General features: G+C 39.6%; 1 protein-coding gene across 2 annotated transcripts in view; it reads right to left on the bottom strand.

Moving 5' to 3' along the window:
* HMGXB3 (HMG-box containing 3) overlaps positions 1 to 15,241 on the bottom strand; it is a 56,534-nt gene that overhangs the window by 20,316 nt on the left and 20,977 nt on the right. For both annotated transcript variants that reach the window (XM_036749942.1, XM_036749941.1), the window contains exons 4-7: positions 14,223 to 14,726; positions 12,969 to 13,067; positions 11,887 to 12,018; positions 244 to 668 (exon numbers count right to left, since the gene is read on the bottom strand). In XM_036749942.1, the coding sequence (XP_036605837.1) occupies positions 244 to 668; positions 11,887 to 12,018; positions 12,969 to 13,067; positions 14,223 to 14,726 (1,160 nt within the window). The remainder of the gene's footprint in view (positions 1 to 243; positions 669 to 11,886; positions 12,019 to 12,968; positions 13,068 to 14,222; positions 14,727 to 15,241) is intronic.

Raw genomic sequence — 15,241 nt, 5'->3', positions numbered from 1 at the left:
TCACTGCAATAATTCAAAAGACCCATTATTTGATTGCATCTCCTCTACATATTAGAAGGTTCCATGGCTTGCTGTGGCCAAAAAATTTTCTATTTAGTTTAGGCTGGTCCTCTGATGATAGATACACATCTTAGCCATACCTGTCAGAGGATTTACCCCAGTGGTAAAGCCTTTGGAAACCCAGGGTCATTTCTACATCAAAATGACCTATGCGTAGCCTTATACAGACACAGAGCAACTTACCCTGAGGGTTTTTTTGCTGTGGAGGATGGAACGCTGGAGGTCCTGGTCCCCTCAGTCAGTGGTGGCACATGGGGCTGTGAGCCTTCTCTCTCATCTGATCCAGAGGTAGCCTCATGTTCCACACTGTGCTTGCTTGACAGTGTCACTACTGCTGAATTCCCAGTCTCGCCTGGTGTCCCTGGGTTAGTGAGGATGTGAGCCTCAGAGATGATGATCTCCTCCCATTCTCCCTCCTGGACTGCTTCGCCCACAGGTACCACACTCAGGAGCTGGCTAACAGCTTCTGAGTTCTCCAGGGTCACTTTGGAGGGGTTTTCCTTCACAGTCCCCTGATCCAAGGTGATTGGCTGCTGACTTCTTTTAGTGACAGGAGCTTTGGGGGAGACACTTGAGCCCAATTCCACTTTGATTTTGGCTGGCTTTTCCTAGAAAGATGAAACATCTTCATTTCACAGCATTAAGAACTCAGAATTAAGAGGAAAAATTTCTAGAAAAACTCTATGTGATGTGATGACGTGTTTCGCAGCCTTTTCATGTAACTCAGAAAGGCATGTCTAGCTGGTTCCTTAGTAACATGTCTAAGACAGGTCACTTAGCCTATAAGTAGCATACCTTGGGTTTAGCAAACACAAAAGGGGAAGAGGGCTACAAAAACCAAGTGAATTCCAATATTTAGCAAGGTATAGCAGAAATTACACTGGATTTCAAGTCAGAAGACTTTGCCCTAGAACAAACCCTAGCCTTACTACTTATTTGTGAAATGTTACAAGTTACAGAATCCTGGACCCCACCTGGTTATTAGAATCAGCTGAGATAATGTATGTAAATTGTTTTGCAAACCTTAAAGAGCAGCTATAGAAGTGCTAGCTATTATGTCTTCCATTAGAATGTAAGCGCCTTGAAGGCACATATTTTGCTTTTGCATTTGTATTCTGAGCTCTTAGCACAATGCCTGGCAAATAGTAAGACCTTAATAAGTACTTTTTCATTCAATCATTTTTTTTTTGCAGAATTTCTCTACTTGATATTCTACAACACACACTGAGGAACAGGCCACAAGTTATGTTCTTTGTGGTCTTTTTTAGGCACATCTTGAGAACAAAGCAATAACCAAGTTCTATTAAATTACTTTTCTTATGTCTTTGGGAGCACTATGAAAAAAAATACTCCAACACTTTTTTTTTGCCTTTTCAAGGAGAACCTGTAAGTCATCCTTTAATTTAACTTTCACTTCCTTAATGTTTTACTTTCCTATAAAGGAGTAATGTTGGGCCTGCTTTGGTTTATTTTGTTTACTAGCTGGGCACTGACTCACTACTGATTGCTGGACAAAGATGTGAGAGTACAAGAGTTCAGTTAATATTTACAAAATGTCATAAATCTATGAGTCTTAGCTACCTCTGACCATTTTCTACAACTTTGCCACCATTAGTCTGGAGTGGAAAGAGACTTCGCAGGACCCAAGTCCATTTTGTATTTTTTCTATTAAGTTGCCAGAGCCAAAGAATTCATCACCTACATACTGGTGATAAGCCCCACATAGCTAGTGCCTAGGCAGCAGACATCCTATGACTAGGACCACACTACAGCTCAGTAGGACAAGCCAGAGTTTGCAGCATTACCCTTGAAATAGCCTTTGAGAAACTAGAATCACCTACACACCATCACAAAATGATAAGTGATTTCCCCAGGACCATGGAGGCAGGACTTGAACCTAGGTTTTTCTACCTCAAGACTGGCATTCTACCTACTTATCCATGTAACCCTTTTTATATCTAGATCATGTATCCATTTGGAGTTTATTGTGGTATATGGTATGTGATTTCAGGCTTGACTGATTTCCAATTTTCACCGAAGTTTTAGGAAATGAGTCCCTAAGTAATTCAATTGATTAAACAGCACACTACTATTTAATTACCTCTCAGTGTTGTGCATGTAATCTATTTCACTGGTAAACTTTTTTTAAATCAACCAAGAAGTTTTGATGATTACTGCTCTGCGGTACAGTCTGAGATCTGGCGCTGCTAGGTCTCTTCCTACCTTTCTGATTATTTCCCTCTGCCATTCTTGACTTTTTGTTCCTCCAGATAAACTGTGTTATTACTTTTCCTAGGTCTATTAAAAAAATTCAAGGTACTTTGCTGGATATTGTATTAAATTTGTAAATAAATTTAGGTAGTACTGTCATTTTTATTTTATTGACACGAAGCTACCATGAATGATTAACAGCCCTCCAAACAGTTAGTCTGCCATCATTTGAGTAAAGTGTGTTTTGCAGCTGTATTCATACAAGTCTTGTGTGCAGCTTGGAAGATGGACTCCCACTTTTATCACTGCTTTATCTGTCCCTGCTTTAGGTATTAGGACATTATTTGTTTCATAGGAGTTTAGCCAGTTCTTTTCTTTCCCTATTTTGACAAATAATTTGAGTAATAATGGAAATAATTATTCTCCGAATGTTTTATAATTCTCTGAATTTATCTATGAATCCAGGGTTTGTTTGTTTTTTCTTTAAGTGCCTTGGAACCCAAACACTTCAGTTACTGAGGGAAGCATTCATTCTTTAACAAAAGCATCTGAAAACTAAAGAGTAGTCTGAGAGAAATTAGGTTTAGATCAAAGCCTCACACCATACATCAAGACAGAGCCAAATGAATAAATGATTTAGACATAAAAGGTCACATCATAAAAAATTAGAGGTGCAAGGAAAAAACATTACCTTTCAGATCTACGAGGATAAAGGAAGAATTTGTGAATAAACAAGTGATAGAGAGGATCACACAAAATAAAACGGGCAATTTTTAAATACAACTTAAAAGTGTTTTCACAAACAAATCTAATACAGTAAAAAAATAGAAAGGAATAAGGTGACTGGGGGAAATCATTACAACCAGGCTCTCTGACAAAGGTCTCACTTTCAGGATGAAAAACTGTCCTTGCTCTTCTCAAACAAGACATGCCATCTCCGGACTCCGAGCATTTCCTCTAGCTGGTCTCTCATGCACGGAATGCTCTCCTTCCTCATCTTTGCCTCCCAGTCTCCTCCAAGACCGAGACAAAATCTAGCCACTACAAGAAGTCCTTCCTGATCACTCTTACTTCTAGTGTCATCTCTCTGTTGATTATTTCCAATTATCCTGCATATACCTTGCTTATAAAGTTACTTGCATATTGTCTCCTCCATAGGTTCTGAGGTCCTCAGGAGCAGACACAATTTTTACTTTTCTTTCTATTCTCTGCACTTAGTGCAGGGCCTGGCACAAAGTAGGTGCTTGATAAATGGCTTACTGATGGACTGACTGAATTGGATTAGCCTTCTGGAAAACAATCTGCAGCAATTCCCAGAAAGTTCCCAAACTGTACAAACCCTTTTATCCAGCTACACCACTATGAGGCCTATAAGAAAAGGATCAACATGTACAAAATATTTATAGCAGTTCTTTCTGTGGCAGGCAAAAATTAGAAACTCAGAGGGGGCGTCATCCCACTGAGGAACATCTAAACCAATTGTGGTATGTGGACATAATGGGACATTATAATGCAATATGATAATGATAATTTCAGAAGAAACTGATGCAGAGAGTAGTGAGGCCAAGAACAATTTATATCACGTCATAGAGAAAAAAGACTCGGGAAGACTTTAAAACTTTTATCAATGCGAGATAACCCATGAGTTCAAAAGAATGAAGATAGAACATGCCACTTACCTACTGACAGAAATGATAAAGTTAAAATACGGAAAGAGATCTTTTTAGACATGAATAATATGGGAGCTTATTTTGCCAGACTATACAGCTATGTATTGAGGGAGGGATTAGGCAGCTAAGCGGCATGGTGGACAAAGCACTGGGCTGAGAGTCAGGAAACTCTAAGTTCAAATCTAGCCTCAGATACTTACTAGCTGTGTTACCCTCATTCACGAGTCATTTACCTTGTTTGTCTCAGTTTCCTCATCTGTACAATAAACTGGAAAAGGAAATGGCAAACCACTCTAGGATTTTTGCCAAGAAAAGCCCAAATGGGGTCATGGAGAGTTGGACGTGATGGAAAAGATTCAACAATAACAATTGAGGGATTAAAAAAATGTATTTGTTCAATGAGCAGTTGGAAGAGGTGAGAAAGAAGGGGTTAGTGGAAGGGACAAGTTTGAAAACTTGTGACTTGAAAATAAAAATAATTAACTTTTTTTTCTCCAAAGGGTATGTTCAGTTAATAAACACTTATTAAGCACCTACTATGTGCCAGACACTGTGCTAAGTACTGGGGATATAAAAATTGACAAAAGAGAGTCTGTCCTGGAGGGTCTTGTTACAACTTAATGAGAGGAAAAAAAAATGTTTCTTTTTTTCTAAGACTGAGCTATTTAAATTCTGTTTCTTACTCCATTAATCTGGGTATTTTATATTCTTGTAAATATTCAGTCATTTAAGTTATCAGTTTTGCTGGTATATAAATGGGCACAACATTTTCTAATAATTTCCTTTTCTATTCATTTATTTTAAATTTTCAAATTTTTGAAGTTGGTGATTTGGTTTTCCTTCCTCTTTAAAAAAATAATTAGCTATGATTTATCTATTATTTTTAATCATTTCTATTTCTTCTTTGATTTTCAAAGTTTCTACACCTGTGTTTATCAGAGGTTTTTTTTTGGATTTGTTGCATGCCCCTATCCATTGATCTCTTCTGCTTCTCCCTTGTTAAGGAATGTTAGATGTTAAAAAATTTCCCCAAAGGACTGCATGGGAAACATTCTAAAAGTTTTGACATATTGTCTTAGTATTATTTTCTTTGATGAAATTATCTATTATTACTACAATATATTCCAGTATACAATACATCCAGTACATTCCTTTTTCACTCCCTTTTATTTCCTCTCTTTTTTAAAACCAACAAATCAGAACACAGCCACACCCAGGCTCTAAGTTTCTTATTTTCCCCCTGCCATCCTTGAATGCACTGGGATTCTAAAGAATACTTGCCTTTTCTCTTTATATCAGACTTGTTCATTGGTTAGCTCCAAATGCTCAAAGTATTTACCTTTTGAGGTTTTTCTTCATTCCTATATTTACATTTCGCAGTTTCTTTTCAGCTCTGGTCTTTTCATCGGGAATATTTACAAAATTTTGGCTTATGACATTCCTGGGTATTCTCAGCTTGGGGTTTCTTTCAGGACCTTTTTTCCTATTTTGCCTTTACTCTCTGGTTCATATAGCTCTGGACATGCTCTTGATTTCTCAAAAGATCATATCCAAGATTTTTTGTCTAGTCATTGTTTTCAAAATTCTTCAGCGGAGTATGACTGCTTGTAGAGTTAAAAGAACTATGTTCCAAGCCTGGGGGGATGCGCCAGCTCTGCCACACCAGCACTCCTCCTTCCCCAAGAACCCCCAACCTGGACTGGACTTAGATCTTCAGCAGGCTCTTCACTCCTGCTCTGATCTGCCACTTAATTCCTCCCACCAGGTGGGCCTGGGGCCGGAAGCAACTACAGCTGTAGTTCTGTAGCTGCCCCACCTCCGCTCCCTCTTCCACTCCTGCAGCTTTTCCCACTAACTTTCTCTGTTGTCTTTGGTGTTTGTGGGTTGAGAAGTCTGATAACTGCTGCAGCTCACTGATTCAGGGCCCTACGGCCTGCTCCGCCCGGCTCCTGGTCTGGTTGGTCCATACCACCCACACTGGGCTCTGCTCCACTCTGCTCCTCTCCGCTCCCAGCTCCGTGCAGGTTAGACCTCACCCAGAGACCATCCAGGCTGTCCTGGGCTGGAGCCCTGCTTCCCTCTGCTATTTTCTGGGTTCTGCAGTTCTAGAATTGGTTCAGAGCCATTTTTTATAGGTTTTTGGAGGGGCTCAGCGGGGAGCTCATGCTAGTCCCTGCTTTCCAGCCACCATCTTTGTTTTCAAAATTCTAATGATTCTTAAATTATTTCTCCTCAACCAGTTCTTCAGATTTGTTGATAATCTGATCACAGATACCTTATAGTTTCTTTTTTCCAATTAAAAATGTTTTCTAATATTTCTTGTCTAAAAATCACTGAGTTCTGCTTGTTCCATTCTATTTTTTAAGGAGTGTACTGCATGGGTAACGTTTTCTGCCTTCTATTTATTCTTTTTCCATTATTTTCCTCTAGAGAGCAATCTTATTTCAACTTTAATTGCATTATTTCATCTCTCACTTCAATTCATCCAGCTGCCCCTGTAGCCAATCCATTTGTTTTCCTCCATGAGGCTCTATCTGTACCTGTTGCCGAGTTATGCTATTCTTTTGGCTTCTGTTTCTACACCCGTAGTATTTTCTTCATTTTGCTCACTATTTTCCTCTGTTTATCCTTATTTCCAGCCCCAGTTCATGGAATGGGACTGTGTGTGTCAGAGTAAGTCACCATCTCTTTGGCATTACTGGATGGGTTATGTAGTCCCTGTTTGGTGCTGTGTCCAGGGAAGAGAAGACTGCTTGCAGTTGGTCACAAGGAAGCAGGGGCCCTACCTGGATATGCGGTCATGGTTCTGTAGAGGAGGAGAGTTATAGTTGAGAGAAAGCAGGGGCTCTACCTGGATAAGGACCAGAGTGCAGGCCAGAAGAGCAGTAACCACACTTCTCCCCGGATCACACCACCTTAGAAGTACTGAAAACTAACAGGCTCCCAGAACTAAGTATGGAAACAGCAAGGAACTCCTCTCACCCAGAAAAATGAACAGAGTCCAACTCTAATATAAAGTTCAAAGTCAAGAAGTAGCTTGCAAAAATGAACAAGCAAAAACAACAACCACCAAAAAAACTTGACCATCAAAAGCTACTGTGTTTACAAGGGAAGCTCAAGACACAAACTCAGAAGAAGACAATGACATAAAAATATCTAAAGAAGCAAAGCCTCAAAAAAAAAAAATGCAGACTGGACACAAGCCCAACAAGAATTCCTAGAAGGAAGCATTTAAAAACACGATTATTTGTTAGTTTTGATATATTCTTTACTTCTTCACTATGAAGCTATACTTTTATCATACTTGCTAGTCAGTGTACTTTTGATGAAGACATCATTTTTCCAAAACTAATCTTGGTTATAGTCCATAGGTTTTCAATGGAGTTTAAATAAAGTGAATACTCAGGCCATTAACTAAAGCAGGGCTGTCCAACCTTAGGGTTTTATTGAAACAATAGACAATATATTTTGATTTGCCGTTTTAGTGAGAGCTCTGCGGTAGCTCGCCTTCATTTACTAAAGCATTTATGTAAATATCTGTGCTCGTAGCTGGGGGCATAAATGACACTGCAGGCAGCATGCAGCCTTTTGGACAGCCCTGAACTAAAGCATGATACAAACAGTTCTTGCTTTACCTGAGTGGACAGTACCACAGACCTTTTACATAATGCAAATTTGCCCACTGACACATGCCTGTGGAGGGAGGGGGCCAACACATAGTTCAAGGACATGTGGTAGCTAGGGACAGAGAAACAAGAGCAGGAAGAAGAACATAGTGGGGCTGAGGCCAGCCACACTGGGACCTGGCCAGAACTGAGATGAAGAATATGTGGGGGGCAGATACGTGGGAGCCAGACACAGACACAAACAGGAGAGGATAGGTGACACATGGGGACCAGGAATGAGTTATCAGCAAAAATTACTCCGGTATTTGGTTTTTTTGCCCATTAAAGAAGAATTTTTTTTTCTCCACAGCAATGGCTAACAGTTTTGCTTTATTTTTAAATTGGTCTTCTCCTTGTTCTTCCAACTTCAAAAAGCCTACACGACAAAACAGATGAAGCAGTAACAGCCCTTCCAGCTGCCAGGTCCTTTTGAAAGTCTTTGCTTGCTTTTCAAGAACTAAATAAGCTGTTTTGCAGCAACTGTTTGCTAGTTCTTGGCCTTGTCTTCCCTTTTCGATTACATTTTCCTTTGTACTTCAATGGAAGTGATTCTGTTTCACCGGGGATTGTTGTGACCCTTTAAACGCTTGATTTGCCCATATCAACAGCCACAAAAATAAATCTAAGTCACTGACATTCTTTTTAAAAGCTACAACTTCTGCACATTTCTGAATGTACATTTTGTACATTCTTCAGAAAACCACGAGAGCACTGAAACACCTAAGTATGGCACAAAATCTGGCACTCAAACTGACAACAGAACTAAGGGTAGGGAAATAAACTGATCTAGCTTCATTTGGTCAAGATTGGGCATTTTTTGAGTGAGATTAGACAGCTGGTCAAGAGTAGACATGTTAGCAGAAGCAGACACACACATGACCGATGCTGTCACACAATAAAACCAAATATTGCTTCCTGTAATCTATATACCACTTTACACTGACATGTCAAAATTTGTTTAGCCATTTCCCAAATGGCATCATCCCAGTTTTAAAGATGAGGAAGCTGAGGTTTAGTGTAAGTAAAAGACCTGTATCCATTTAGTAAATGGCAGAAGCAGAAATCAAACCCAGGCCTCCTAAACCCAAGACCAATGGTCTTTCCCCTATACCACAGTTTTCTATTAGCACTTAATGATGTTATTTTATACTATTATCTTTTTCATATGCACGGTCTTTTTATTTTCTTTTCCAACTACTTAGACTGTAAAGTCCATGACAGCAGGGATCACATCTTGTATTTCTTTCATATGCTCAACAAGGATGAACACAGGCCATTCAGTTGAACTTAATTTCCTAAGGAATACAATCAGATGGCTCTTCCTCGCTAAAATGTTACTTTTGTGAATGTTCTACATAAAGTCCTACTCTTACACTAGTGTGACGTGGAGGTCAGCTTGATTTCCTGAAGGCTACTGCAGCAAAATGCAATCTCTGTCAGGTTCTATCATGACAGAAAGGCTCTGAGTATGGCCCTGGTAACACAGTCTACTTCCAAAAATCAACCTAGCTAAAACGTGGAGAGGCACATCACCAGCAAACTAGCAACTTGGTGATTTTCTTTTTTCAGCCATGGCAATCCATGAAAAAAAAAAAAAAAGAAATTATAAATTTTTTTTCCAGTCTCGTTTCCCCTTTTGTTTCTCCAATATTGGTGGCAGAATGGCAGGAAAGGGGGTGCAGTGCCAGGAATTGTACGATTCTCATATCATCTATAATCTTTTTACTACTGGCGGACTTGCTGCCGGAGAAGCAAAATCACAACAACCTGGATATTTTTGTGATAAACAATAAGAAGAACAAACGGTAGCAAAAGCTTTATCTTTTGGATCTTTGGTAGCTGAGATAGCTCCACACCTGCAAAAGCAGCTGCATCTCCAAAAAGGAACTATCCCAAGCTAACATCTGTATAGGCAGGGCTGAAGAAGCACCTATGATCTCTGCCTAGTGATGAAAAGAGAAGCAGGTCCCATCACGGAACCCAAGCTGGGAGCATAAGGACCCTGTGACCTCACAGCTCTTAGGTTAGAGCTTGGGCCATCTCCACAAGGACCTGGGGAAGACAATAGTGGTTTAGTCTGCAGGCACTGACCACCTCTGGGCTCCCGATTAGGTGCCATGCTCCTTCACCTAGACTGGCTTGCCGGCTTCAATGGAGATAGCTGCAAGAAAGAAGGTGCAGCTAAGTGAAAAGATGGCTCACATGTACCCCTTGAAGAGGCAAAAGGCAACTCCAAAAGATTCATGATAGAAAATGCCATCTACATCCAGAGAAAGTAACATGGAGTCTGAATGCAGACGGAAGCAGACTAATTGGTCTTTTTCTGTTTTGTTTTTTCTTTCTCATGCTTCCTCCTATTCATTCTAATTCTTCTATACAACATGACTAACATAAAAATATATTTAGTAAGAATGTATACATAAAGCCTATATCAGATTGCATGCCATCTTGGGGGGGGGAGGAGAAGAAGGCAGAGAAAATTTAAAACTTACGAAAGTGAATGTTGAAAACTAAAAACAAATTAATTTTTTTAAGAGAGGCAAAGAAAGGAGCTGATGCAATGCATTTTATCATACACCAAAGGGCAGCAAGAAACATTTTATGGGATACCAGGTAATCAGATATTGTAGTACTAGCATTAAGTACCTACAAAAATACCACTATTAACATAATTGTATCTTATATACCATTACTGGTTGCTGAGGATGAAATTCAACGAAGAGAAGAAATTGTGAGAGAAAAAATTCAATGAATAATTTAATAAAAACCCTCCAAGTGAAATCAACATAAAATCTGTTACCTGATGGCTTCAAAGCAAAGATGATAAAAGGTGAGGATAAGGAGAAATTTTAAGAAAGCATGGTTCAGAGAGGACTGAGAGAGACTAATGATTTATAAGACTACACAGAGGCCTCACTTCTTTATATCATAAATACTTTCTTAAAAAAAAATTCACAGATGCTAAACATGACAAAGATGAAATAACATAAAAATGAGGTATTTTAAGATAGGAAATTATTGTTATTGATGTGAGAATCTTTGTTGCAGTCAGGCCACCCTTGTCAGACCTAAGATCAAAATTAGTAAGAAGCTAAAAGAAAGAATAACAATGAAAAAAAGATAGGGCAGATAATTGAAACAAGAGACTGACAATCGAAAATGAGAAATACTCATGATAAATAACACTGACACTGACTGGGACAATGCAAACAACTGGAACAAAGCAAATTATCAACACAACAAACAGGCCAAAAAAGCCCCAAAAGCACTTAGTCAACAAACACCTGATTTACCTGACAAATGGGAAGATGTGGCTTCCAAAGCAAATGCTAGGATAGAATAGAAAATTTTTTGTCAAAGCTTACAAAGGAGGATGATGGACAATTATGAGCAATACTGTATGATAAAGTAAAGTAGTAATGGAAGGCAAAAATTCAACACTAGGACCAGAATTTAAGAGTATCTCAAAAGACCACACTGAGTCAACTGGTGCAGCGTTATGGGTTTTTTTAACCATAACACAAAGAAAAGAGAGACAATAAGATAACTTTTTTTTTTATTTCAAAGTACAATTATATTCTTGTGTGTGTCAAATGATGTACTTGGTCCTTCTAAGGTGAAAGAATGTTTGGCAAGACGTCTAACATTAAGGGCATTTACGGACTAAAATGGAAGAAGGATAATAGAAAAAAAAATATAACCAATGAGGAACTTCAAGGAATCATAGGAGTAGAAGATGCCATCAAGAAACTGTAATGATAGAAAGAGAACATGGGGTAGCCGTGTAGCAAGAACAAGGGATGATGGGAACAGCCAGAGTATCCTGAAACCCTTTAGATGTGAGGGCAAATCAAATACATTGGGTGACTCTTCTGTGGCAAGCTTGTGGAAATAGGAGGTAGAAACGGATGAGTTGCAATCTACACCAATGCAGGGAATTTCCAAAATGATTCAATTGAGTGCTGTAAATGAACAAAAAAGAACGAAATGGATCTGAAGAAATAACCATTAAATTATTGGAGATATTTGTATGTTGAAGCTCATCACCAGATAGGTAGCAAAATGTTGACTTTTTAGCCACTGACATCCATGAAGTGAGGAGCACTGCAATCTACATTAACTGACAGAGCACTTATACTAGAAAGTATTGGAGAATCACTTTAAATGAAATTGGTGTTGGTGTTTAAAGTCCCTAACAAATTATCGCAAACAAATATTACCCTATGAATAAAGAAAGACGTATGCAATTTAGAGTTTAAAAAGTATTTAGGACACCTTACCTTTGGGATCCACTTCCCTCCCAGAAAGTTGCCACATGTTGGACACTTTGGTGGTTTGTGCCTAGTAACGTAGGTGAAAGAGCAACCAGGGCTAGTGCAGTTTCCATGGCCCCTGCGTGTGTAAGTGGTAGTCTTGGAAGGAGAGAAGGAAAAAGAATTAATACATTCTGAATCCTATCAGCCTTGGTTACATTTATAGACATAATAATAGCATCATTTCACATAAGGATGGCACCTGAACAATTAATCATAGGATACTGGAGTTGGAAGGCACCTGAAAAATCCAGTCGATTTTCCCATTTTACAAAAGCAGCAGAGGCCCATGGAAGAGAAGTGACTTGTCCAAGATCATACTGCTAGTTAATGGCAGTGCTGAGAATGGAACACAATCTCCAGATTCCTAGTTTGGATGCTATTTCTTTGTTTAGCTCTTGGCTCTTCATCTAATTTGACCAAAAATCAAGAATTTCCTTTGGGAAAATTTGAGAGATTCCTGAGCTTGTGTAATACTGGTCATAGGCAATGAAGAATGGTGGCAGCAGCAGAAGCTAAAGATGTATATCTAGTCTGTGGGGCTGTTCTTTGGCTTCTTCTCAGGCCTAGTCATTACTTGTATTTGTCAATACTAGGTTTTGAGATGGAATGTTTCTAGTTAAACAGGTGTGTTTAATTTGTTTCACACATACCCAAATAGCGTGCATTTTAGTTTATGAGATGACAACCCAGAAAAGGAAAACAAGACAATGCACACAGAGGCGATATAAGCCAAAAGACAGGAAAAATTGAGCCCAGAAGGAGAGTAATAGAGCAGAAAAAGTTCTATCCCTGACTTCTGCACTAACTATGTGACTGTGAGCAAGTCAGTCAGTTTCACTTGCTGGGCTCTAATTCTTTTTCTCTGTAAGATGAAGAGGTCTGGACTAGAGACTCTGAGCTATCTTCTAGGTAACATTCTACGATATTAAGTTTTCTTATTTCCCAGAAAGGTGGCAGTAAATTAACATTATTATCAATGCCAGTAGTCCCAACCAAGTTAAATTCCCTGCCCTAAATAACCCCATAACTATTCCCTCTATACTAACCAGCTTGATAGAGGCAGAGTTTTCCACAACTGAGTGGGTGGGCAGAGGCAACATGATGAACTGTGTGGTTGGTGCTGAGGCACTGCTTTCACTGGAGTCCTGCAAACACACACATCACAAAAGGTCATACGGCAGAAAAGGGACTGGAATTCAGTTCCTCAGATTCCCAGTCTACAGCTCTTTCTTCTATCCAATGTCAGTCACTCTTTAGCTCTGGGTACTTTAAAGGAATTCTCTTAATACTACACCATCCTTGTGAGAGTTAAGGAAGAAAATCACAGGATTTCTAATATTAAAATGGTGCAAGTGGCATCCATTGCCTCCCACAAAGCAAATTAGAAAAGAAATGTAGAGTTAAACCCAGTTTATCCCCTAAACAGAATGAAAAAAGATAACAGAAAGGGAAGCTCCCACAATAGTCATATACAATATATTCCCATCGCCAAAAAACTTTTAACAAGAAAACACAGGAGGTACAAAGACATGTTCAAACACAGGGATTTCTGTCTTTCCTACTATATTATCAGCAAGACATCCCATTCACTCAAGGTGAAAGCAAGCTTAAGTTCTCAGGTCCTCCAGCCCGTGTAGGGGTATTTCCACTTCTGTTGCAAAGGAAGGATGGTGCTAAAGGGGTTACATCACAACTTCCCAACACCCAGATAACCGGACTATGTAAGACTAGGAGCTGGGATCTCCTTTCAGGCAAGCCCCAGGCCCTATCTCCTCAACACAGACCTGTACCCAAGACAAAAACACCTCCTTCTCCACTGCTTAACTTCTGTCAACTCCTTCAATTCCAGGCTAAGTTTGTTTTAAAAAAAAGTTTTGTTCCCATAGATATTACTATATCCAAATTAAAAGCAAGAGTACATACACAAATGCAAACAATACTGGAGGTTTCAGGGCCTTGGGACATGCCCTGACTTGGAGTCATATAAAACTGCTTTTAAACAAATACCCCAAGATAAGACTGATAAATTTACCAATTTTACATCTTTTCTAAAAGGAATCGAGTTAATTCCAGTTATATTAGGCAATGGGAAGCTGTTGAAAACCAAAAGGCAACAAAATATAAGGGCTTTAAGGTCCTCAAACAAGCAAATTGATGAATTCCATAGTATTCACAACATAGGAAGCTGGAAAAACTAACTGTAGGTCTCTTTTTCCCCACATGAATCACTCTAAACTGTGGCTGGCACTGTGGTCAAACTTAAGACAGAAATATAAATAATCAAGTCCTAATTCACTTACCCTCACAACTGCCACCACAGATACATTATCCCCCACCTGGGGGTGTGACACAGACAGACTTCCACTGGGGATGTCTTGGGAGCTGCTCACAAGGGTTTCTTCAATGACCAGACTTGTCTGATAAGGGTGGTTCTCTCCTACCTCTAGGGCAGCCTCCTCCAGGACCACATCATGAGATAAGATTTCTGAAGTAACCATATCCTGGACATTGTTAGTCTGAGCGCCCACCTCCTCCGCCAGCCCCTCAATGGTGATGCACTGCTCTGCTGCACCCGCCTGGCTGGGTTCCACAGAGAGAATGCTTGGGAGTGTCTCCTGAGTAGCCCTTGAGGGAACTGATATCCCTTTGGTGGGGCCCTGAGCCACACACAGCTCTAAGGGCTGGCAGCTCTGATCCTCCTGAAGGGTGCTCTTGGGAATGATGATATAATCAGATCGGGGGAGGATCTTGCGGAAGCCTGGGATGTCTGGGACCACGGCAGTCAGTGCAGATAGCTTAGAGTTCTGGGGATTAAAAAGTGGAGAAAGACGCAAATAAAGTAACTAAAATGTCCAGACCCTTTGACCCAGAGATCCCACTATTAGGCTTATACCTTAAGGAGGTCACTGATAATAAGTCCCTAAATACACTAAAATACTTACGGTAGCAAAGAATTAGAAACAAAGTAGATGCCCATTGATTAGAGAATGGTTAAGCAAACTGGTACATGAATATAATGGAATATTACTGTGCTATAAGAAACAATGACAACATCCATGGAAAGAAGCACTGCAAAATAATCAACCACAGACACTGCAAAGTTATAAAGAACAAACACAGCCCCAAAGAAGAGATACAAGAAGACACTCCACCACTCTCCTGAAGAGGCGGTAGGTCCATGGGTGTCACACACTGCAATTGTTCTCATCCTTTCTCTTATGTGCTGGACAATATTTTACTTACTTTTCTTCCTCCTCCTCCTTTTTAAAAACATCATTGTTATATGGGATGGCTCTCTGGGATGTGACAGAGAAGAATA

This window comes from Trichosurus vulpecula, chromosome 3 (genome assembly GCF_011100635.1).
Source record: "Trichosurus vulpecula isolate mTriVul1 chromosome 3, mTriVul1.pri, whole genome shotgun sequence".
In the NCBI taxonomy this organism is placed as follows: domain Eukaryota; kingdom Metazoa; phylum Chordata; class Mammalia; order Diprotodontia; family Phalangeridae; genus Trichosurus; species Trichosurus vulpecula.
Note: the sequence above shows the minus strand (reverse complement) of the source record. Positions and strands in the feature narration are given on the sequence as shown.